This window comes from Mobula hypostoma, chromosome 6 (assembly GCF_963921235.1).
Source record: "Mobula hypostoma chromosome 6, sMobHyp1.1, whole genome shotgun sequence".
Taxonomy (NCBI): Eukaryota; Metazoa; Chordata; class Chondrichthyes; order Myliobatiformes; family Myliobatidae; genus Mobula; species Mobula hypostoma.
Genome location: NC_086102.1, coordinates 159,577,400 through 159,600,329, shown reverse-complemented (window position 1 = coordinate 159,600,329; position 22,930 = coordinate 159,577,400). Strand labels below are relative to the sequence as shown.

Sequence of the window (22,930 nt, the reverse complement as noted above, 5' to 3'; positions counted from 1 at the left end):
GAAAGTGCAAGATTCTCAGAGTTTGACAGTCAACTTGTACAGATGTATCTCCTGACTGGAGGAACAGTGAGCATAATTTGGAAATACAGGCAGCCTACTTAAATGATCTCTTCACTCAGAGGGTGGTGGTGAGAATTTGGAATTCTGCATGTGGAAAGTTGTGGAAGCTCAGTTCATTCTAAATGGAGATGGATGGGTGTTTGGGCATGAAGGCAATCGAGGGATATGGGGATTGTGCTGAGTTGGACAAAGAGCTGCGATCAATTTACATGGCACAGCAGGCTTTGCTGACTATTTTGCCCACTCCTGCTCCTGTTGCTGACGTGTGATACAAATATGACACCAGGAGCACTTGCTGTTATGAAGAAGAAATATCACAGTAATACCTGGTGTCTACAGCTTCATAGTTAAACAAAGAGATCAAGAAGCCACTGTTCAAATAGTCCTCCTCTTCCAAAGCTTTGTGATGATGGTATGTTGGCAAGAAATTCAGTACTCAAACCTTTAGAAAGAGATGAAGTTGTATGATAGATATACACTAACCTTGCCAGAAAAGGTTACTGTTTTCTGTTCAAGTGTAGGCAATTTTTTCTCAGCGTGCTAACGCTTAATTACCGCCAACCAATTTTCCTGGCACTGAAAATAAGCTTCTATTTGTTTGGAATCTCATTCCTACAGATTTTAATTATGCACGTCCTCATTATTCACGATGGGTATATTCCAGAAATGATTACAAGTAGCAAATTCTACAAATGGCAATTTTGGTCTAAATAAATCCACTATTTTAATGTCCATACCAAAAAAGTACCAGCAAAGTACTATAATAATAATAATATGCTATGAAATAAACAATATCACAATATTAAAACAGACATCATAGGTGGGCTGAAGGATTGAGAGGTTATAAGGTATGTGTGCAGATGCAGAAAGAACTGGTCAGGAAGTGGAATTTGCTTATTCTGGGCTGCAAACTTGTTTTATTAAGGACAGATGGAGTGCAGAATAAAGTTAGACTCTTTGCCTGCTCTCCCTCACAGGCTCCTAGCCATCAAAATGATAATCTGAAATAAGAAGGCCACAATAAAAAAAAAAGTGAATCCAAACTCCCATTGAGAAATCAGGAACTATTTCTGGGCACTTACGCCATCTTTTTGTATTTTGTGCTTTTCAGGAGCTGCCTGCTCTGTGCCCTCCTGCTGTGAATGCAAAGGAAAATTTACAGAGCAAGAGATACTGCCAACTGGTTGTTGATCCTAATCTTAGCAAAGCCTTTCTGCCTACTACTCTTGACAGCTTATGATTATAACTGAAAGCAGAAGCAGAATAGGGTTGAGGTTGGTGAAGGAGTTGAAGGATAGGGTGTCCTAGGTAAGTTATAGTTATTGGCAAATGATTTGCTTTAATGCAGTGCTTCATGAACAGGTTGCATTCAAAGAATAAATTTACTCCTTTTTTTTAAAAAAAAGCCCTTTTTGAAAGCTCACGGTTTTTGCCCTCTTCACTTTCATTTCTTTATATCAGAGCTTAATCACTGGTGTCCTCGTTCTGTGCCTTCTGCAGGTTTATCAATACTATTTCCATTAGATCAGTGGTTCCCAGTCTTTTTTATGCCATGGACCAATACCATTAGGCAAGGGGTCTGTGCACCCCAGGGTGGGGACCCCTGCATTGGATTATCAAGTCCCACCCCTCCTGCTTCATGTGTCAGTTCTGCAATCTCCTTAACTTCACCACTTAATGATCAAACCCCAGTGAAATCATTCACAGCTTCCTCCCACAGCCACCTCCACCACAGTTTCTGGCTTCAAATCATCAAGTGACTCTTTAATATTTCTTTTGTAGTTGGAAATGTGGTAGTTTTTCCAACAACGATGAACATCAAGGTTTCTATCCATATACTTTGTTTGAGCATCCTAGAGAAGGCATAACATGAGTGATACAGCTTCGAAGATGGAGAGACTGCATTGGAGAAGCAGAGTTGGAGAGAATAAATACCACTTTGACATTCGGATGCGCAAATTAAAATGTTAAATTAACCCAGCAACCTATATGTCTTTAAGATGTGGTGTGGGGAGGACCCATGTGGTCACAGGGAGGACATACAGACAGCACCCCAGGTTAGGACTGAAGCTGGGTTTCTGATGCTGTGAGGCAGCAGTTCTACCAGCTGCCCCAAAGTTGAAATAACCATCCCAATTATCGTACAGTGAGTTAGACACTTTGGTTATTAATGACTTAATCTAAGCAATATCGAGTCATAGTTGCTGCCTATTCACAAAAATCCCAGATCTTCTGCAGAGGGCACCACACCATGATTGTTTTCTGAGCATAACAGACTTTAGTGAAAAGTCTTGTAGGAAATCCAGAATGTTATGAGTACTTGATGCTCTTTCTTTGCTGGTGATTATCTGTGAACTCACTTTCAGGAACTCTTCATCCCATGTTCTCAATATTTATTGCTTATTTACTTAATTTTTTTCTTCTGTATTTGCACAGCTTGTTGTCATTTGCACACTGGCTGTCTGCCCTGTAGGGTGGGGTATTTCAGTGATTCTATTATAGTTTTTGGATTTATTGCGTATGCCCACAGGAAAACAAACCTCAGGATTGTATGTGGTGACATATATGTACTTTGACAATAAACTTACTTTGAACATTTTATTTTGAACATAATCTCATTCAGTATGTTTGGTAAAATATGGATTTCTGGGTCATACATTTTGAGGAAATAGTTCACAAGGTCAATGATTTTTGTCACTCATGCTCACTATCTAGATGTGGAAGAGATAAGCTGATGCACAAAATAGGACAGGAACCTTTACACTTATGTTGGTAAAACATTTATTCAGATTTGGTTTGAAATACAGTGGAAGAAAATATAGGGGAAGGGCATTTTTAAAAATGTCAAAGGACATTCAAAATCTTTAAGAAACTTTCTTGTCATACTTTAATGGAAGTTTACTTTTAAGATTATCCTTGGGTTTCTTTCCATTGTATTTACTTGAAACATGATCGAGTACATAGGAACATAAGAAATAGGATTAGGAGTAGGCCATCTGGCCCGTTGAGACTGCTCCGCCATTCATGGCTGATCTGGCCATGGAATCATCTCCACCTACCTGTCTTTTCCCCATAACACTTAATTCCCCTACTGTGCAAAAATCTATCCAATCATGTCTTGCTTCATTGGTCAGAGAATTCCTCAGGTTCTCCGCTCTCTGGGAAAACCAGTTCTTCCTCATCTCTCTGCTAATTCTCTTCACCTGCAGATCTACCCCTTTGTCATTAACTCATATTTTCTGTCAGGGCAAACAATTTAATATTCATTCATCTATTTAGGTATATTAAGACAAAGACTCAGCCTAGGTATTTTCTTGAAGAATTTCTACCTGTGACAGTACTTAAGTACATCAGAGTTGCTGGTTAGTGGTAAATAATACTTTTCACTAATCTGCAGTTGCAAGTCATTATTCTTGCAGCGTTAAATCAGCACTCTACACCAGAGTTTATTTTTTTTATTCCATACAACAGTGACAACTCCATTCAGCAATGAACCAAAGTGATGAAAGATGCCAAGAAAAGCTGATCTTTTTGTAAATGTCTTTTTCACAAAAACGGCCACTGCAAGAAATTTCTGGCTACATATTTAATGGTTCAAACAAAATTAATTTATTTATTTATTCATTACATTCAAAAGCTGCCACATAGGTATGTCAAAGTGCCTATCTTTAGCAATATTGGAATTCTTCATTTCATCAATTCATCAATAGGTATGTAATACATTGCAAATGTTTAAAATGCATAGGTACTGTAAGTATAATTACATGCTGGCATTGCTTAGTAAGATGTTTCTTTTATATTTGCTACCCTTTGTTGACAGGTGGAGAAATATGTAATTTGTCATGTGACTGAAGAAGAAAATTCAACACTTCTGGAATGCAGTGTTGGAAATTTGTATATGGACTCTCAGTCAAAGGTACACACTATAATCATTCATTTCAGAGGGGGATGTATCTGATAAAGGGAAGGATTCAAATCTTTCTCTCACTCTCTCTGTCCTAAATGGTCACATTACAATTCTATAGAGACCAGCAACCTAGCTGCATTATAGGCACCCAGCTACTGGATTTCAGCATGAGCGCTCTGCATCACCCAAATAAAGAGTATACTAGATCTCGCATTGTGCCCAGAACAGCCCACTGAGAAAGTAATTTGCAGCACTGAGCGGCCGGGCGCAATTCACACCTTGCCCCTCGGTTTCACACCAGTGCTGGTGTAGCCATATTCATTGCAGATTTTCATTAAAATTGTAAATTTCTGCTAAAGTTTTGGTTTCCTGTATATTTTTGTTTTGTTTGCAATTAACAATGGCGAAATGCTGATATTTTCTAATTATTTAAATAAGTTTCAATGCTTTGGCCTGTCCGTGATCATCTGATACATTGATAAATAGTGAAAGAGAGCTTTAACTGCATGAGCTAATGCAACAGCAGGGCATCAGGTTGTTTTATCTCACAGCTGACTTCTCTTGCATAATTGAGGGCTCAACCATTGGGAAACATGCATCCACGGGGTGAGTGTACATGCGGGCGGGGTTGCCAAGTCAGAAATCATAAATAATCACCCTTATTGTCTTGAATAAAATGGCCTAATTTACATTGATCATAGTTTCATAGTATAAGCTGATAAGCTAATTGGATATCAAAATATTATTCAGGTGAACAAAAGATATTGGTGTAAAAATGAAATATTTGCATTGATGTAACAGGATCTATTTAAATTAGAATACAGGCAAATAGCTGTTGACATAAAAGGACTTTCATTTCACATTTGCTTGTGAACTGGGACCACTTGATTCTGGAAATATGTCGCAAAAGCAGTGCTGAACATTTTGCCTGGGAAAAAAAAAAATTTGGAACAAGAAAAATGAATATTCAGGTTCATTATGACAAAAAATGCACTTGAGAAATACAACACTGAGTTTTAGCCAAACATTTTATTGGCTGCAAATAATGAAATCCCCATACAGGTTTAATATTGCCAGCTGTGATCGGATCTAAAATAGTCACTTGTCTGCCAATGTATAAAAATTGCAATCATCGTGTATACTTTCCACCACAGAATATTCAGCAGTTAGGAATATGCAGAGAGAGCAGGATGGTGTTTAAAAGAAATGATGCATATTTCTCCTTGGCTGAATCAAGTCATTAAACACAAGAAGTGGCCATTGCAATCATGTTAGCTCTGGGTAGAGGGTTCTGCCAGTTTGTTGCTGCTTCCTCAGTGTCCTGCAAATATATTCCCTGAACCGCCTACATTCAGTGACCTCTTTAAAAGTCCTGATTGATTCTGTTTGTCTTCCTCAGACAGTAAGTGCCAAATCATAACTACCTTCTGCTTGAAGGAGCTTTTTTCATGTACTACCTTGAATCTTTTGCCTGGAATTTTAAATCTACACCCAGTTCCTTAGATTGCCTGTTAATGATTCAGGTTTCAAGGATTCAACCATTCAGAAATAGCTTCTTCCCTTCTGTTTCTGAGTTGACATTGAATCTGAGAACTCTATCTCACTACCTTTTATTTTCTCTTTTTGCACTACTTAATTTAACATTTTTATATATACTTCCTATATAATTTAATATATACATGGTGTAAATTATTATGTATTGCAATGTACTGTTGCCGCATAACAAATTTCACAACATATGCCAGTGATATTAAAACTGATTCTGATGAAACAACTAATTCGAGGCACCCATCTAAACCAGTGCTGATCTTGTACACCCCTATAAACTTCCTCTCAATCCTTCTTGCTCCAGATGAACATCTGAGCTCCTCCAGCCAAACCTTACTGTAGAATTCCTTAATGAGTGGAACCATTGTTGAGCAGCTTGTATGCAGCCTTTCTTAAACATCCATATCCTTCCTGGAATTGAACACAATATATCAATTGTTCCATAATGAAGTTTATATACAGATGCAAAATTTTTTCTGCTTTTATGCCTCTATTTATGAATTCTGGGATCCCCATATGCTTTATTAGCCACTCAATATATTCTGCTACTTGAATTGAATTGACTTTATTACTTACAATCTTCATATACATGAGGAGTAAAAATCTTTACATTACGTCTTCGTCTAAATGTGCAATGTGCAATTTATAGTAATTTGTAATAAATAGTATGTACAATAGAACAGTCAATGTAACATAGAAATACAATTGTATCGGTGTGAATTAATCAGTCTGATGGCCTGGTGGAAGAAAGTGTTGCAGAGCTTGTATGTCCTTGCTTTTATGCTGCAGTACTGTTTCCCTGTTGATAGCAGCTGGAATAGATTGTGGTTGGGGTGACTCGGGTCCACAATGATCCTTCGGGCCCTTTTTACACACCTGTCTTTGCAAATGTCCTGAATAGTGGGAAGTTCACATCTACAGATGCGCTGGGCTGTCTGCACCACTCTGCAGAGACCTGCAATTGAGGGAAGTACAGTTTCCATACCAGGCAGTGATGCAGCCAGTCAGAATGCTCTTAATTGTGCCCCTGTAGAAAGCCCTTAGTATTTGGGCGGCCATACCAAACTTCCTCAACCATCTGAGGTGAAAGAGGTGCTGTTGTGCCTTTTTCACTACACAGCCAGTATGTACAGACCACGTGAGATCCTCGGTGATGTTTATGCTAAGGAATTTAAAGCTGTTCACCCTGTCAACCTCAAATCCATTGATGTCAATAGGGGTTAGCCTGTCTCCATTCCTCCTGTTGTCCACAACCAACTCTTTTGTTTTTGTGACATTGAGAGAGAGGTTGTTTTCTTGACACCACTGTGTCAAGATGGTGATTTCTTCTCTGTGGGCTGCTTCATTATTATTTGAGATTAAGCCAATCAGTGTAGTGTCGTCGGCAAATTTAATTAGCAGATTGGAGGTGTGGGTGTACAGTCATGGGTATACAGAGAGTAAAGGAAGGGGCTTAGTACACAGCCCTGAGGGGCACCTGTGTTGATGGGCAGAGGTGAGGGAGCCCACTCTTACCACCTGTCAGTGATCTGACAGGAAGTCCAGGATCCAGCTACACAAGGCAGGGTGAAGGCCGAGGTCTCTGAGCTTCTTGTTGATCCTGGCGGGAATTATGGTGTTGAATGCTGAACTGTAGTTGAAGAACAGCATTCTCACATAAGCATCTCTCTTCTCCAGATATGTAAGGACGGTGTGTAGAACTATGGCTATTGCGTCATCTGTCGATCGGTTGTGTCAGTAGGCGAATTGTAGGTGTGGGTGGTAGCAAGCTGCAGATGTAGTCCTTGACCAGCCTCTCAAAGCATTTGCTTATTATTGAGATGACTGTGACAGGTTGCCAGTCGTTCAGACATATTACCTTGCACTCTTTAGGTACCGGAACAGTGGTGGATGTTTTGCAGTAGGAGGGCACTCTTTCAAAGATTTACTCAGAATGCACCCAGGTCTGTGTACCTACACACACAGTGTGGAATTGTGACATATTATTCAACTGTGTTAAATGCACTAAATCCTGTATTTGTCATACAGATGGAATTACACTTTTTTCTTGATACCAGCAAGCTTACCGCAAAAGGAGAAGACTTGATCATCACTATTAATACAACATGGTAAGCGTTTTGTGAGTAACAAACGAGTACAGCTTGCAGAAGATGTAATGCTTGGTGATATGTAGAGTTTAAGGTAGAATTCATTTGAGCCCTTGGTGAGAAGCACGTTTATCACTTGACCTGTAGAGAAACAGTATAAACTAGAGGTGGTTCACTGAGGGGATAAATACAAAAAAAAAATCACTGTTTACTGAGAATGAGCACATAGTCAGTATTCTTTTGCTGAAAACAAAACAATACACATTATTTCAGCAGGGCATTAGGCATGTGTAAGCTAATTATAACTTGCTTTCCAGATAAACAGATTGCATTTCACACATCTAAGGTTATGTATTTCCTGTGTTTACTCCTGTAGTGAAAATGAGCACAGTCTGGATTTACTTCATGATAATTTTGTCCCTCTTACTTTGCCCTTAAAATATGAGGTTGATGTTGCAGTAGAAGGGTAAGTAATCTTTAATCCATCATAAAATAAAATGTTTGCAATAGTGAGCTAATGTTGAAGTGTATCTACTATTTTTTAGCTCTACAAAACTGTTGAATTCAGACTGCTGTGCATTTGTTTGAAATATCAATGGGAACTACCAGTATACAAATAAAATAGCTTATAACAACATCTAACTATTTTGGACCTTGATATAAACACCAACTCTGATACTTTAGAGTGACCATAGGACATGGGAGCAGAGTTAGGCCATTCAACCCATAGAGTCTGCTCTGCCAATCCATCATGGCTGATTATTATCCCTCCCAGCCCTATCCTCCTGCCTCCTCCCATAAACTTTGACACCTGGACTAATCAAGAACCTATCAACCTCCACTTTAAATATATCCGATGTCTTGGCTGCCACACCTGTGGCAATGAATTTCACAGATTCACCGTCCTGTGACTAAAGAAATTCTGCTTTATGTCTGTTCTAAATGGACATTATTCTGAGGAGGTGCCCTGTGGTCCTAGACTCCCCCTCTGTAACAAACATCCTCTCCACATCCACTCTATCTAGACCTCTCAGTATTCGATTGGTTTCAATAAGATTCTCTCCTCAATCTTCTAAGCTCCAGAGAGTACAGGCCCAGAGCTACCAAATGCTCTTCATACATGAACCTTCTCATATCCGGAATCATTCTTGTGTACCTCCCTTGCACCCTCTCCAATGCCAACACATCTTTTCTTAGATAAGGGGCCAAAAACTCTTCACAATAGTCCGAGTATATTCTGACCAATGCCTAATAAAGCCTTAGCATTACTCCCTTGCTTTTGTATTCTAGTCCTGTTGAAATGAATGCTAACATTGCACATGCCTTCCTTACCACTGACTCACTTCGCAAGTTAACCTTTAGGAAATCCTGCACAAGGACTCCCAAGCCCCTTTGCACCTATGATTTTAAATTTTCTCCCCATTTTGAAAATAGTCTAGGCCTTTTTTCTTTCTACCAAAGTGCATGACCATACCCTTCTCTACACTATATTCCACCTGCCACTTCTTTGCCTATTTTCTCATTCTGTCCAAATCCTTCTGCAAACTTTCTGCTTCCTGAATATACCTGCCCCTCCACCTGTCTTCGTATTATCTGCGAAGTTGGCTACAAAGCCATCAATTCCATCATCTAAATCATTGACATACATTGTGAAAAGAAGCAGTCCCAACACCAACCCCTGAAGAACACCACTAGTCACCACAGGAAACCAGAAAATTCTCCCTTTATTCCCACTCTTTGCCTCCTGCCAGTCAGCTAAACAGTAATACCATAGGCTCTTATCTTTTTAAGCTGTCTCGTGCAGCACCTCGTTAAAGGCCTTCTGAAAATTAAAAAAGCAACAACCACCGACTCTCCTTTGTCTATCCTGCTTTTTATTTCCTCAAAGAATTTCAACAGATCTGTCAGGCAAGATTTCCTTTTAAGGAAACCATGCTGACTTTGGCCTATTTTATCATGTGCCTCCAAGTACCCCAACACCTCATTCTTAATAATGGATTCCAACTTTTTCCCAACCATTACAGTCAAGCTAATTGGCTAATAATTTCCTTTCTTCTGCCTCTCTCCCTTCTTAAAGAATAAAGTGATATTTGCAATTTTCCAGTCCTCCAGATCCATTCCAGAATCTAGTGATTCTTGAAAGATCGTTACAAATGCCTCCACAAGCTCTTTCAAAACACTGGGGTTTTAAATCCATCTCGTCCAGGTGACTTATTTACTTTCAAACCTCTTAGCTTCCCAAGCACCTCTCCTTAGTAATAGTAACTACACTCACTTCTGTCCCTACACTCTTGAATTTCTGGCATAGTGCTAGTGTTTTCCACCGTGAAGACTAAGTGTGTCCACCATTTCTTTATCCCCCATTACTAACTCTCCAGCGTCATTTTGCAGTAGTCAGGTAACCTTTCCCTATCTCTCTTCTAATTTATATAACTGAAAAAACTTTTGGTATCTTCTTTCATATTTTTGGCGAGATTATCTTCATGTTTCATATTTTCTCTCGTTATGGTTTTTAGTTGACTTCTGTTAGTTTATAAGATTTTCACAATCCTCTGACTTCCCACTAATTTTTGCTATATTTTTGCATTTTTCCTTTTATGCTGTTTTTCACTTCCCTCGTCAGCTACAGTTGCATCATCCTCCCTTTAGAATATATCTTCATCTTTGGGATGTATTCTGTGCCTTCTGAATTGCTCCCTGAAACTCCAGGCATTGTTGTTCTGCTGTCATCCTTGCTAGAGTCTCCTTCCAGTCAATGTTGGCCAGATCCTCTCTCATGCCACTGTAATATCCTTGACTCCAGTGTAATACTGACATATCTGACTTTAGTTTCTCCCTTTCAAACTATAGTGTGAAATATATCATATTATGATCATTGTCTCCTCAGGCTTCCTTTACCTTAAGCTCCATAATCAAATCTGGTTCATTACACAATACCCAATCCAGGATTGCTTTCCCCTAGTGGGTTCAACCACAAGCTGTTTTAAAAAGCTATCTCATAGCTATTCTACAAATTCCATCTGTTGGGATCCAATACCAACCCATTTTCTCAAACATGCGTATTGCAATTTCCCATGACTATCGTAGCATTACCCTTTCTATATGCCTTTTCTATGCTTCGTTGTATCTTGTATCGAATATCCTGGTTACTGTTTGGAGGCCTGTGTACAACTGCCATCAGGGTCTTTTTACCCTTGCATTTTCTTAACTCAACCCACATGGATTCTACATCTTCGGATTTTGTCACCTCTAAAATTTTATTTTGTTTTTTTACCAACAGAGCCACCCCATCCCTTCATTTGTTACAACATGTATCATTGGATGTTAAGCTCCCAACTCTGATCTTCTTTCAGCCACAACACAGCTTTGTACCTGCCAATCTCTAGCTGCACTACAACATTATCTACCTTATTCCATCTACTGCGTGCATTCAGTGCTGTATTCATCACCCTTTTTCAATTATGCTCTCGTGTTGCACTTCAACTCATCAACTGACTGCAATTTTGCTTTTTAACATCTGCCTGTCCTTTTTCAGTCTGACTGCACACTACATCTGCTTGTATACCAACTGCCCCATCCTCTGCCCTATCACTCTGGTTCCCATCCCCCTGCCAAATAAACTTAAACACTCCCCAGCAGCTCTAGCAAACCTGCCTGCAGTAATCTTGGGCCCCCTTCGGTTCAGATGCAACCTGTTCTTTTTGCACAGCTCACACTTTCCCTTTGCAGAGTACCCAATCGCTCAGCCATGCATTCATCTGCCAAATCATTTATTCTTACCCTCACTTGCACATTGCAAAGGCTGCAATCCAGAGATTACTACCCTGGGGTAACCCTCTATTTTCTTTCTTCAGGACCTCATCCCTTTTCCTACCTGTGTTATTGGCACTAACATGTACCATGACTTCCAGCTCCTCACCCTGCCCCTTTAGATTGTTGTGGACCCAATCTGAGATGTCTCTGACCCAGGCACTGGAAGGCAACGTACCATCCAGGTGTCTCTTTCACATCCACAGAACCTCCTGTCTGCTCCTCTAACAATGGAATCCCCTTTCACTACTGCACTCCCACTCTCCCTCTTTCTCTTCTGAGCCACAGAGCCAGAGATCTGACTGCTGTGGCTTTCTTCTGTTCGGTCATTCTCCCACAATAGTATCCAAAGTGGTAAACCTTTTGCTGAGGAGAATAGCTACGGGTATTCTGCAGTGGCAGTCTCTCCCCTTATCCCCCTCCTGACAATCACACCTGTGTCCTGTCCCTTGGGGTTAACTGCTGAATCCCCAGTGTGTCCTGTCGATCAATACTTCAGCCTTTCAAATGCTCTGGATTTCATCCATCTCCAGCTCCAATTCCTTAACACGGTCTGAAAGAAGTTGTTGCTGGATCCACCATTTATTGGTGGAGTTGTCAGGGACACTGGAGGTTTCCCTGCCTACCCGCATCCTGCAAGAGGAGCATTCCGTTATCCTGCCTGGCATCCTCACTGTTCCAACTGTGTAAAAAGAAAGAAAAATCAAATAAAAACATTTACCCATAGACTCCGTCTCTGCTATCCAGAACCTGAGCTCCCCATTCTAACACTGGCCCGCTCACACAATGGTCACTCCACTTAAACCTAACTTCTCTTTATTGGCTCTTGCTAAGTGCCTAATTATGCTCAATCCAATGTTACCACAGAAACTGTAGCATCCAGATTTTGTTACTGTAGAGAAAATATGAAGAACAGTCCCATTTTCAAGCTTTAGGTTATAAACATAGTATATTTAAAATGAATCACGTGCAGGAATTAGACATGGTTAAATGACTTAAATAGCTTGGGCAGTTTCAAAGTGATGCATTTTTGGGAAGTAAATCTAGTGTTTGACATAGTGAATGACAGAGCCTTGGGAACCTCGCAGAACAGAGAAACCCAAGGTACAGAAGTACGTAGTTCCCTGAAAGTGGCAACACAGGTAGACAAAGTAATTATGAAGGAATATGGTAGGTTTGTCTTTATTGGATGAGGCACTAAGTGCAAGAATCTGAAACTAAAGGGAACCTGAGAGAAAATGCCTGAAGTGGGTACAATTATAACATTTAAAAAAAAATTTGGACAGTTACATGGATAGGAAAGTTTTAAAGGGATTGTTGGCCAATCATAGGCAAATGGAACCACCTGAGGAAAGCACTAAGGTCTGTTCAGTCTGGTGTAATTCTGTGGTGTTCATAATGTGATCTATTAGCTATTATCAAAACAGTACTTTTGGATTTGCCTTTTGGCTTGAATACTTTACCATCTCACTCAGAAACAAGGATGTTTGTCATCAAGTCCTGCACTGCTTTAGTTCTGATTTCCAAAAATTTTTAGAGGAAGTTGAGCCTACCTGCTGCTCCTGACTTAAGACTGAATGACACAAAAATCAACAAGTTAGCTACGAAGGCTACCACAGACATCTCTCAGACATTTCTTCTGATGTGCTTCACACTGTGGGCCTAGCTTTCATCAAAGTTTCCAGCAAATTGAAGTCTGCTGTTTCTCCAGCTATGTTGTTGCCAACTGCATTTAGAGTAATGAAGGAACATCTCCAAACCCTGGAAAATACTTTAGGATCGCCTGTAAATGTTGCCGTCAGGCATCCTGCAGTGTTTACAAATAGTCCTGGCACATCTTCAATAGTCGGCCGAAGTGTTTTGCAGAGTATACATAGATATATATATGATGTATTAAGGAAGAATATCATATTTTCCTGAATGAAGTATCTAAGTAAAACCCCTGGTTTCCTTGGTTGCATAAGTCCAGGGAAGACACTCTCCGGTCCCGCCAAACGCGTGAGATTGAGGTGCTCTCCCACCCGAAACCCCAGTTGGGTGTATGCCGTGTCATTTGCTACCCTTTTCAAATTAGTGCCATGAAATAACAGATAGTACACTGTATATGATTACAGGAATTATAACTGATTCTTAACTAAAGGGTTAATAAAGAAAAATAAAAAGAAAAGGGTCCATTTTAATTAAACAGTCAGATGTGCACAAGTTGGTGCTCAACATTTCACTATGTTAACTGATCCTCAATCGACCTTGGCACCTGGCATCATCAAATCACAGTCCCGCACCAGGTCAAATCCTACGACCTGTCCTCTCCAGTGTCTTCTTGCTTAATCTCCTGCCAAACTAAAGCTCCAAGCCCAAACTTAGTGTCCCTCACCAGAAGAGCCTCCCCCCAGTTCCACCGTCCTAATTGGATGGTACACATTCCTCATCATCCCTTATCTTCAGCAATAACCCACACAGGCTGAAAGCAGAACAGACTGCTCTTACAGAACTGAATGAAATATCTACAGCGTAACAGTAAAAATGTGAACCAGGACATTATATAAGCATAAGAATGTAAGAGGCCGTAATTTGTTTGCAAAATGTTGTAGTCTTGGATCAGTGATGACTCAGAGGGTTGGAAATTTTAATTAAAATATTTAGAACAAAATGTGGAGTACTTGCTCCATAGCCTAAGTTGTTTGGAACCTATGGGGGCAGAATTGATCCTTGTACAGAGGATGGTGCATTTGTACATTTGTAATGCAAGTTATCCAAGTCCCATATTATTTCGGCCATGAATGTGTGTAATATCGCCAAGTACTTGGAGTATGTAGAATGTGACATCTGTCAGGGTACCACAGAGATGTGATGTCACTCCTGCTAAATAGGTCTAGAACAATGCAGTTAATTCCTTGCATTCAATGCGCATGGAGGATTCAGTATTTATCAGCAGAAATGCATCTCTCCACCTCCACTTGGTGTGCTATTTAAAGGACTTTGTGTCCTTTGTCTTGCATTATCCTAGCTGGGGACTGCTTTAGTTGGTGTTCCATAGGGATGATAAAAAATTGGAGGGTAATGTAGGAGGGTAGGCTTTTCGGGTAGGTTAAGGAGTCGGCACAGCAACGAGCTGCTGTGTTGATGTCCATATCATACCTCAAGGTCTATAGAGATGCTGTGGTGGAAGTCAGATGATCCCAGAGATGAGCACTTTGTGTACCTTTCCTCGTGAGGCAATGCACATTAAAGAAAATGAGGAGGGGAAGTAATCAGTGTGACTGGCCAGCAGAGGTAGAAGTGGAAGAAGGGTTGCAGCAAAGGTATTAAGAATGGAATTCACATGTATCTGAGTGAGGAGAGATGTGTGAGGTGACTCTGCTTCAGTAAGCAGTGCAGTCAGGCACATGCAACATGGAGCAGTTGTGGAACAGCTACCACTTGCTATTTGTAAATTCAAGTAAGTCATAGATAAGAAAAGGTTGCATGTAAGAGGAGGAAAAGGAACAAACATACTTCCTTTATTCTGTGCACTGTTTCTAAATTAGAGGAAATAGGAGAATTCTACTGGTGTTCACATCATTAATAACCTTTTAACCAATCTTAAGCAAACAAGTTTTTATTTTTTTCTTTTTGGGACCTTGCTGCTTGCAAAATTGGTCATATTCTTTCTTGAATAACAAATGGTGGCAACATAGGGGCATTCCTTCAACTGTAGAGCAATTAGGGTAAATGTGTTCTTCAAATGCAGTGGAGTCGGGTCCCCTTCTGTTTGAAGCCTGGTGTAAAAGTTCTGTTCTGTATTCCAGGGGTGCGTGGGTTGTGGATGCCCGGTGGTTTTTCCTGCTCCAGCTAGTTTCTTCTGCCATGACCAAACCTGAGTATTCTAAAGCTTCAAATATGTGAATAAGTGCATTAGATGTGATTTGAATCATTTGAACTGGAGGAGATAATTCTGGCATCATTATTTGTACTCTCATGAAGATTTTAGATCTTACAAAGCCTTGAAGGCATGGACATGAAATGCTCATGAATTATTTCAAAGGAGCAAAAACAGGAATTTCCTCAATAAACTAATTTGATGGTAATTAAAGACGTGCAATCCTGCAACCTGAGATTCATGTTCAGCTCGCTGAGCCTGGGCACCAATGGAGTGGATTCAAACCTGCATTTTGCCACCCTGCTGTTTACCATAAAGGAGTTTACACCCACTTTGGTCCCTATCATTTTATGGCTATAGAATGAGTGCCACAATTTGGGTGTGCACTACTGAAGCACCAAGCATGCTAGATACACATCCATTTTTACCTCCAAGTTCCACCGTGTCTACCATGAAATTATCCCTTGGTTGAAAAACCTGACTTGCAATGTTTTTTTTCATGGTGCTTTCTCTTCATTGTTGAATTCAAAAATTTCAGCTTTTACTCATTTCTCCCATTTTTCTTGTGGACACTGGCTATTGGTAAAGATTCTTTTCCAATTTCTTTTGAGCGCTTTCTACCCCTCTCAGCATTTTGCTGAGCCTGGAGCTGTTGAAAGTGTGCTGCATCTTGAACTTTTTCCGATTCTAACGGAAGGACATTGTTAAGAAGCAAGATGCTTAAACATTGATTCATTTGCTCTCTGCAGATGCAGTTAGGCATGTTGATTACTTCTAGCACTTTGTATTCTTATTTCAGATTTACACAGTATTTTGCTTTTTATTTCTGACAGTTATTCCACCTATTGCTCCAGTTTTCTTCTTTTAAACTCTGTTCATTTTCCACAATTTTCCACAGATTTCTGACACATAGGGCTAATTTGTTTACAAAATATTAAGACAGTCAACCAGTGGACCCATAGAAAGCCTCATAAATCCTTCAAGCACTTATATAGGGGTGACTTAGTTCTTAAACTGCTGGAGAACAGTGCAGAAAGAACAGGTGCTGTTTTCTCCCGGTAGGGTTTAGTTTAGTTTAGTGCTCCTGCCACGTTTTGTCACCCTGCAACCTTATTCTTCAATCTCCTTGAATTATAGAGGACAGCATGTGTATGAATGTCTCTCTTCAGCAGACTTCATCATGATCATCATGACTCCAGTATTTCTACTAGTTTTAAATGTTTCTTATTTGTACATATGATTAGTTTTTTGTGCTCTCTGGCTGAGCAGCAGTGAACCATCTGATTGGCCTATCAGAGTTCTCTTTGGGAACTCGTTGACTTGATCAGCATTTCTGAACTGGCTATTGTTCACGATTGCACTTCATTAAAAATCATTAATAATAAATAAGATGGACTAATATAAAGGCACAAATTGACAGCAGTCTAAAGTTTGCTTTATCTCATGTCTGTAGCTCCTCAAGTTAATAAAAACTATTTTTTAAAACGGTAACTTTTAAGGTGTTGAGTATTTTTAAAAAAATGCAGAAATGGCTCATGCATAATGAAGAAAGGAACCCCCAAATGAAAGGCTGCCAGGCAACTTTAGTTTGCATATATTGTCAGAGTTCAGTGCTTTGTCCTCAAGTTGATGAAAGGGCCATGTGTGTGTCTGAAGTGAAGAAAAATAAATTGCTGATCAGCCTACACTGCACCTGTGTTCCTTCTGGCATTAGTTGAAGGAATTTTAATGAACCAACACAAATTGGAAATTGGGGCTATAATATTATGCCCAATATCCAAACTGGGCTTGTACTGCAAAGCACCCCACTGACAACATGTCCTTCCTAAACTAGTACTCATACCTATCCTTGTACTGATTATACAGTATATTGGGAGCATGTTCAGAAATATTAATAATACAGTGTATAGTAAAATGAATAAAAGTTATAATCATTCTTGGTATCATCAATAGCAAATAAAACACATAGAAAAGATTTTTAGTTACTCTGGAAGCCAAGTGTGTAAAACTGTTAAAAGCCTGGCAAGCAAAATGTATTGAAGATCAGCTAAAATGGTTGAAAGTATATGACAAGATGTTAGAGGATAGGGTTCCCTTTGTCCTTACTTACAACTCCATGAGCATCAGTATTCAGCACAAACTCCATGTAATTTCTGTCATCTCCAATGGGATCCTACCACTAAACACATCTTTTCCTCCCCACCCCTACCCCCTGCTTTCTGCAGGGATCGCGCTCTCTGTGACTCTTTTGTCCACTGATCTCCCTCCTGACACTTGTCACCTGCTCTTACTTGGGGCTCCCAGCAGTCCTTCCAGGTGAGGCAACACTTCACCTGCAAAACTGTTGGGGTCATATATTGCATTTGCTGCTCCCGGTGCAGCCTCCTCTACCTGATGCAGTTTGGGGACCACTTTCTTGAGCACCATCACCCTGTCCATTGCAAAAAGCAGAATCACCCAGTGGCCACCTATTTCAATTCAACTTTTCATTCCTAGTCTGGCATGTCTGCTAATGGCCTCCTCCATGATGAGGCCAAACTCAGGTTGGAGGAGCAACACCTCATATTCTGTCGAGGTAGCTTCCAGCCTGATGGCATGGACATCAATTTCTCCAACTTCTGGTGATTTCTCTCTCTCCTTGCTTCCCTGTTTTTTCATTCCCTATTATTACCCTCTCGCCCATTCTCCTCACCTGCCCATCACCACCATCCTGCATTCTTCCATGGTCCACTGCCTTCTACTAAATTCTTTCTTCAGACCTTTGTCTCTTCCACTCCTGGCTTCTGACTTCATTCCATCTCCCTCCCCCCCCCCCCACCCACCCACCTTCCCCCCTCATCTTATTTCACCTATCACTTGTCAGCTTGTACATCTTCCACTTTCCCCATCCTCTTTTGCTGGCTTCTGCCTCAGTCCTTTCAATTCCTGAAGTCTCAGCCCGAAATGCTGACTGCTAATTACCCTCCATAGATGCTTCCTCATTGTCTTGTGTTTCTACAGCAAATTGTGTGTGTTGCTCAAGATTTCCAGCATCTTCAGAAACTCTTGTGTTTATGGCATAATGATGCATATTTTGATTTTCTTTTCACTGGCAAAATTATTATCCAAAGCCTAAGAGTAGTAGTGATATCAGGATTAAAGTCCACCAGGCAGATTTCATGATGGCCATCAAGTATGTTTTGCCTTTTTAAAGCTTAAGTAAATAGGAAAAGAGGAGGCTCTGTGTAACCAATTTTCTTGTGTTTTTATGTTCTTATGCAGATGAAAATTGCTGGGAATATTAACTAACCCAATCAAAGAGAGATGTTAACATTTTGATCAATGAACTAGAAACATTGATGATATAAAACGTTTTAATCAAATACAAGAACACAGAACCTAGAGCATACAAAACAAAAAGCAAAAGATGTGATCAGTTATTGGATAATGGACAAGAGAGATTAAATGTCAGAAGGCAGAATGGTCAGAGAAACCGATGTTTGGTTTCAAGCTATAAATGTCAGTTGCAGAATTGATACCACCAGCTGCAGTCGCTCAAGTGAAATAGAAACTGTGGTTATGATCTGAAGTTATTGAACATTTTATGTTGAATCTGGATAGCTACACAGTAGTATCCAATCAGAAGTTGTGCTACTCTTCAACTCCCAGTAACCTTTGTCGGGACAGTGTTAGAAATCAGCTTCTTAATGCTGTCATAGCTGGGAGAGGGAAGTACTGGGGATAAGCTCTCACTACCTACTTAATGTTCCAAGTGCCATGCATCTCAGATAGCCTCAGACAACCAAGTCCAGTTCCTGGCCTTCATGTGTGGCTTAGCTGCTAAGCCCGGCTGAAAGATTTCCACTGATAGAAGAGGCAAAGGTGGGTTACTGCTGACTTTAAAAACCGTCACTCCAGGGTGATGGGGCTCATCAGCCATGGTTGGTAGGTCACCTAAGAGGAGGAAAACTCTGATCTCAAACCTCCATTGCCTTACGGCTGTACCCACTCATGGAGAAGGCTTTGGAAGTAAACCCCAAGGAAAAATCTGGAGCTGGAATGTCTGGGGCAGTCCTACGTTGAGTTCAGTGCTGACTGGTAACTCCTGGGATGCCACTGGTGCCAAACTGCATCGGTCTCTGCCCTTCCTTTGGATCCATCAGCTCTGTGAAGAAGGGGAGTCTACTGCATGGGTAACAGCTTGCTCTCCATATTGTACTGCCCTGGCTTGTGCACCGACTTTGACAGATGGGATGCAACATCCATAGCCGGCTCCAATCAATGATGGGCCATTAGTAGCATTAGAGATCACACAGGGAGGTCATAGTGGGAGTAAATTAGATAGTTGAATGTAAATCAAATGGAAGGAAATTGTATGTAGACCAAACTGAAACAGATAAGCAATCAATACCCAATCAGCATTCGGTAAATCCAATGCACAGAGGACCACAATGTATGTAATGAGTTTATTTTCTAACTTAAAGATATACACAAAGCAACTTTTCACCAGTTTGGCACACAACATTCATCTCTGCTCGATATAATGTTGCATTGATTTTGTATTTGCTTAATGATAAACTTAACTCGCAGATGAAGATTAAATATTATTTATTATACTACTAAAATATGTAGATAATGTTAATATGAACAGATGTTTAACTCTCAGTAAACACTCCTTGATTTGGCTGCATTAAAGGAGGAATTGACTGTTATTTCCTTGGGCTACCTAATACAATATTGTCCTCTGCTTTTGAAACAGGTCAGTGTTTCCTTCCTCATTTTTGTACGAGGGAACCATAGGCGATGATTTAGGAACATTTAATTTCTTTGATTCACCTTGCGCATACAAGGATATCACATATTCATTTCATGTAAGTCTCTGTGTCTTTCAGTACAGATGTGTATAGTTGTTCGCATTTGGACCGAGTTTATAGATGGTTTAAATTTTGTATTTCAGCAGAGTATGTACATATGAGTAGCTGCTTGAATAAGTTTTTAGACTGCATAAAAGGCAAGTATTCTCACATAAAATGAAACATTTCTCTGCATTTTGTTTCAGAATGCACAATCATGGACATTTTAGTCTTCCATGAACTGTGCATGATCATACTGGCACCTTGGTTTTATGGAGGCCTGGTTGATAGAGGCCTTTCTTCGAATGAACTAACTTGGCTATGTATACTGTACCTCAGATTTTACCTGAATTGCAGCCTCCATCATTAAATTGCCCCTTGGCCTGTCTTCCTATCTTTTTGGTCACTTGCTCTTTTTCAAGCATCTCACCATTCCTGCCACTTGAAGTGCTTGTAGCTGTCTACACAGGCATCTCTGAAGTGTATTCACTGCTTCCCACCTTCAGGTTCTACATTTTCACATTCACAACGAATTCCTCACAATTTCTGCACTGTCTCACATAAATTCATTGCTTTCTTGGACTGTAAGAAAATATGAAACAGCAGCAGGCATTGGCCAGTAAGATCAAGACTGCTTCTTGACCTTGTTACCAGTTTTCCACACAAACTCGTATCCCTTGATTCCCCTAATATCTAAAAATCTATTGATGTCTAGCTTGAATGTACTTGATGGCTCCCCAAATTACAGTGTGGATTCTGACCAGCTGAAGGCACAGTGGACAAAATCTCCTTTGTGTAACCACTCCCGGAAAACTGAAGAAAGCAGAACCCACCATCCCTGACCTTGTTATAAGTTTGACTCTGCCAGGCTGGAGGAACTGTGGAATACCTTGAATAGTGTAACTCGCAGAAATCCATGTTTATTTTACATTTGCTCCACAATGGCATGCAATTTGTTAACCAGCCAATCATTCTATACCAAGGCCAATCACAGTGTAGACCTGTGTCAAGGAAGGCTCCACCAGTTCCTGAATAAATTTTTCAACTTCCTTGCTCCCCTCCAACCAATTTCCCTCTGGTGTGGAATTAGAGAACCCATAGAAAACTTAAGTCATTGGGCTTCTGCAATCCAGAACCAAAGTTATCGGAAGCTTGGTGGTCAATTTGCAATGGGCAGACAACACTAGTTTTTGCATACATTTAGAAACCATGCTCCAAACCATTAACAAATTTGATCATGCAATGTCCACAAGGCAAAAGTCCTCATCTACTTACCTGGTCTGCTGTGTATCGCCACCCTGTAATACTGAAGACACATGGGCAGACTCTTGGTACTGTGGACCAGCTCCCATTTTTAAGAACCTCTTCTCAGTGAAAGTAGCCATGAACAATAGGATTCACCATCACATTTATTGCAATAGCACAACCTTAGGTCAATTGATGGAAAGAATGACCGAAGATCAGGATTTCAAATCCAAACTCATGATTTAATGAACACTGACCTCCAAGCTTCTGAAATTTGGGCAGTTTTTAGCATAGCGCTGGCGAGATGGCACAAATTTCAATAGTTGTATGGTCAAGAAGTATTTTTGACTGGTTGCAACACCATCTGGTTTGGAGGCAATGCATAAGACCAGAAAAGGGTGCAGAGGGTTGTAGGCTTACTCAGCTCTGTCATGGGCACCAGCCTCCCACCATGAAGGATGTCTTCAAAAGGCGATGCATCAAAAAGGTGTCACCCATCAGGAAGGACCCTCATCATCCAGGCCATGCCCTTTCCTCATTACTGCCATCAATAAGAGAGGCTGAAGATGCACTCCAAGTTTTAAAAACAGCTTCTTCCCAACTGCCGTCAGATTTTTGAGTAGGTCATGAAGCCATAAACACTACCTCACTGTTTTTCACCAGTGTGTACCATCTACAAGATGCACTGCAACAACACACCAAAGCCACGACCACTACCATCTAGAAGGATGAGAACAACAGATACCTGGGAACCCCACCACTTGGAAAGCCCCCTCCAAGTCGCTCACTATCCTGACTTGGAAACATATCGCAATTCCTTTACTATTGCTGGGTCAAAATCATGGAATTCCCTCCCTAACAGCACTGTGGGTGTACCTACACCTCAGGAACTGCAGCGGTTCAAGAAGGCAGCTCATCACAACCTTCTCAAGGGCAACTAGGGGTGGACAATAAATGCTGGCTTATCTGGCAATGCCCACATCCTGTAAATGAATAAAAATAAAATTATTCATTTTTAGACCATAGGACATAGGAGCAGCATTAGGCCATTTGGCTCATTGAGTCTGCTCTGCCATTTGATCATGGCTGATCCATTTCCCTCTCAAACCCCATTCTCCTGCCTTCTCCCCATAACCTTTCACACTGTGGCAACAAGAATCTATCAACCTCTGCCTTAAATACAATTACCTGGCCTGCACCACTGCCCAAATCACTACCCTCTGGCTTAAAAAGAATCTCGTCATCTCTGTTCTAAATGGACATCCCTCTATTCAGGTCTTAGACTCCCTCGCTATAGGAAACATCCTATCCACTTGCCCTTTATCTAGGCCTTTCAACATTCAATAGGTTTCAATGAGATCCCCCCTCATTCTTCTAAATTCCAGTGAGTACAAGCCCAGAGCCATCAAACGCCACTTATATGACGAGCCTTTCATTCCTAGAATAAATTTCATGGACCTCCTTTGAACCCTCTCTAATGTCAGCACATTCTATCTCAGATGAGGGCCCACAACTGCTCACAATGCTCCAAGTGAGGCCTCACCAGTGCCTTATAAAGCCTCAGCATTACCTCATTGTTTTT

General features: G+C 40.5%; 1 protein-coding gene across 1 annotated transcript in view; it reads left to right on the top strand.

Moving 5' to 3' along the window:
* The window catches only part of itga4 (integrin alpha 4), a 155,889-nt gene that overhangs the window by 112,952 nt on the left and 20,007 nt on the right, over positions 1–22,930 (top strand). The window contains exons 19-22 of the mRNA XM_063052058.1: positions 3,881–3,976; positions 7,544–7,623; positions 7,979–8,068; positions 20,010–20,121. Coding sequence (XP_062908128.1) covers positions 3,881–3,976; positions 7,544–7,623; positions 7,979–8,068; positions 20,010–20,121 — 378 coding nt within the window. The remainder of the gene's footprint in view (positions 1–3,880; positions 3,977–7,543; positions 7,624–7,978; positions 8,069–20,009; positions 20,122–22,930) is intronic.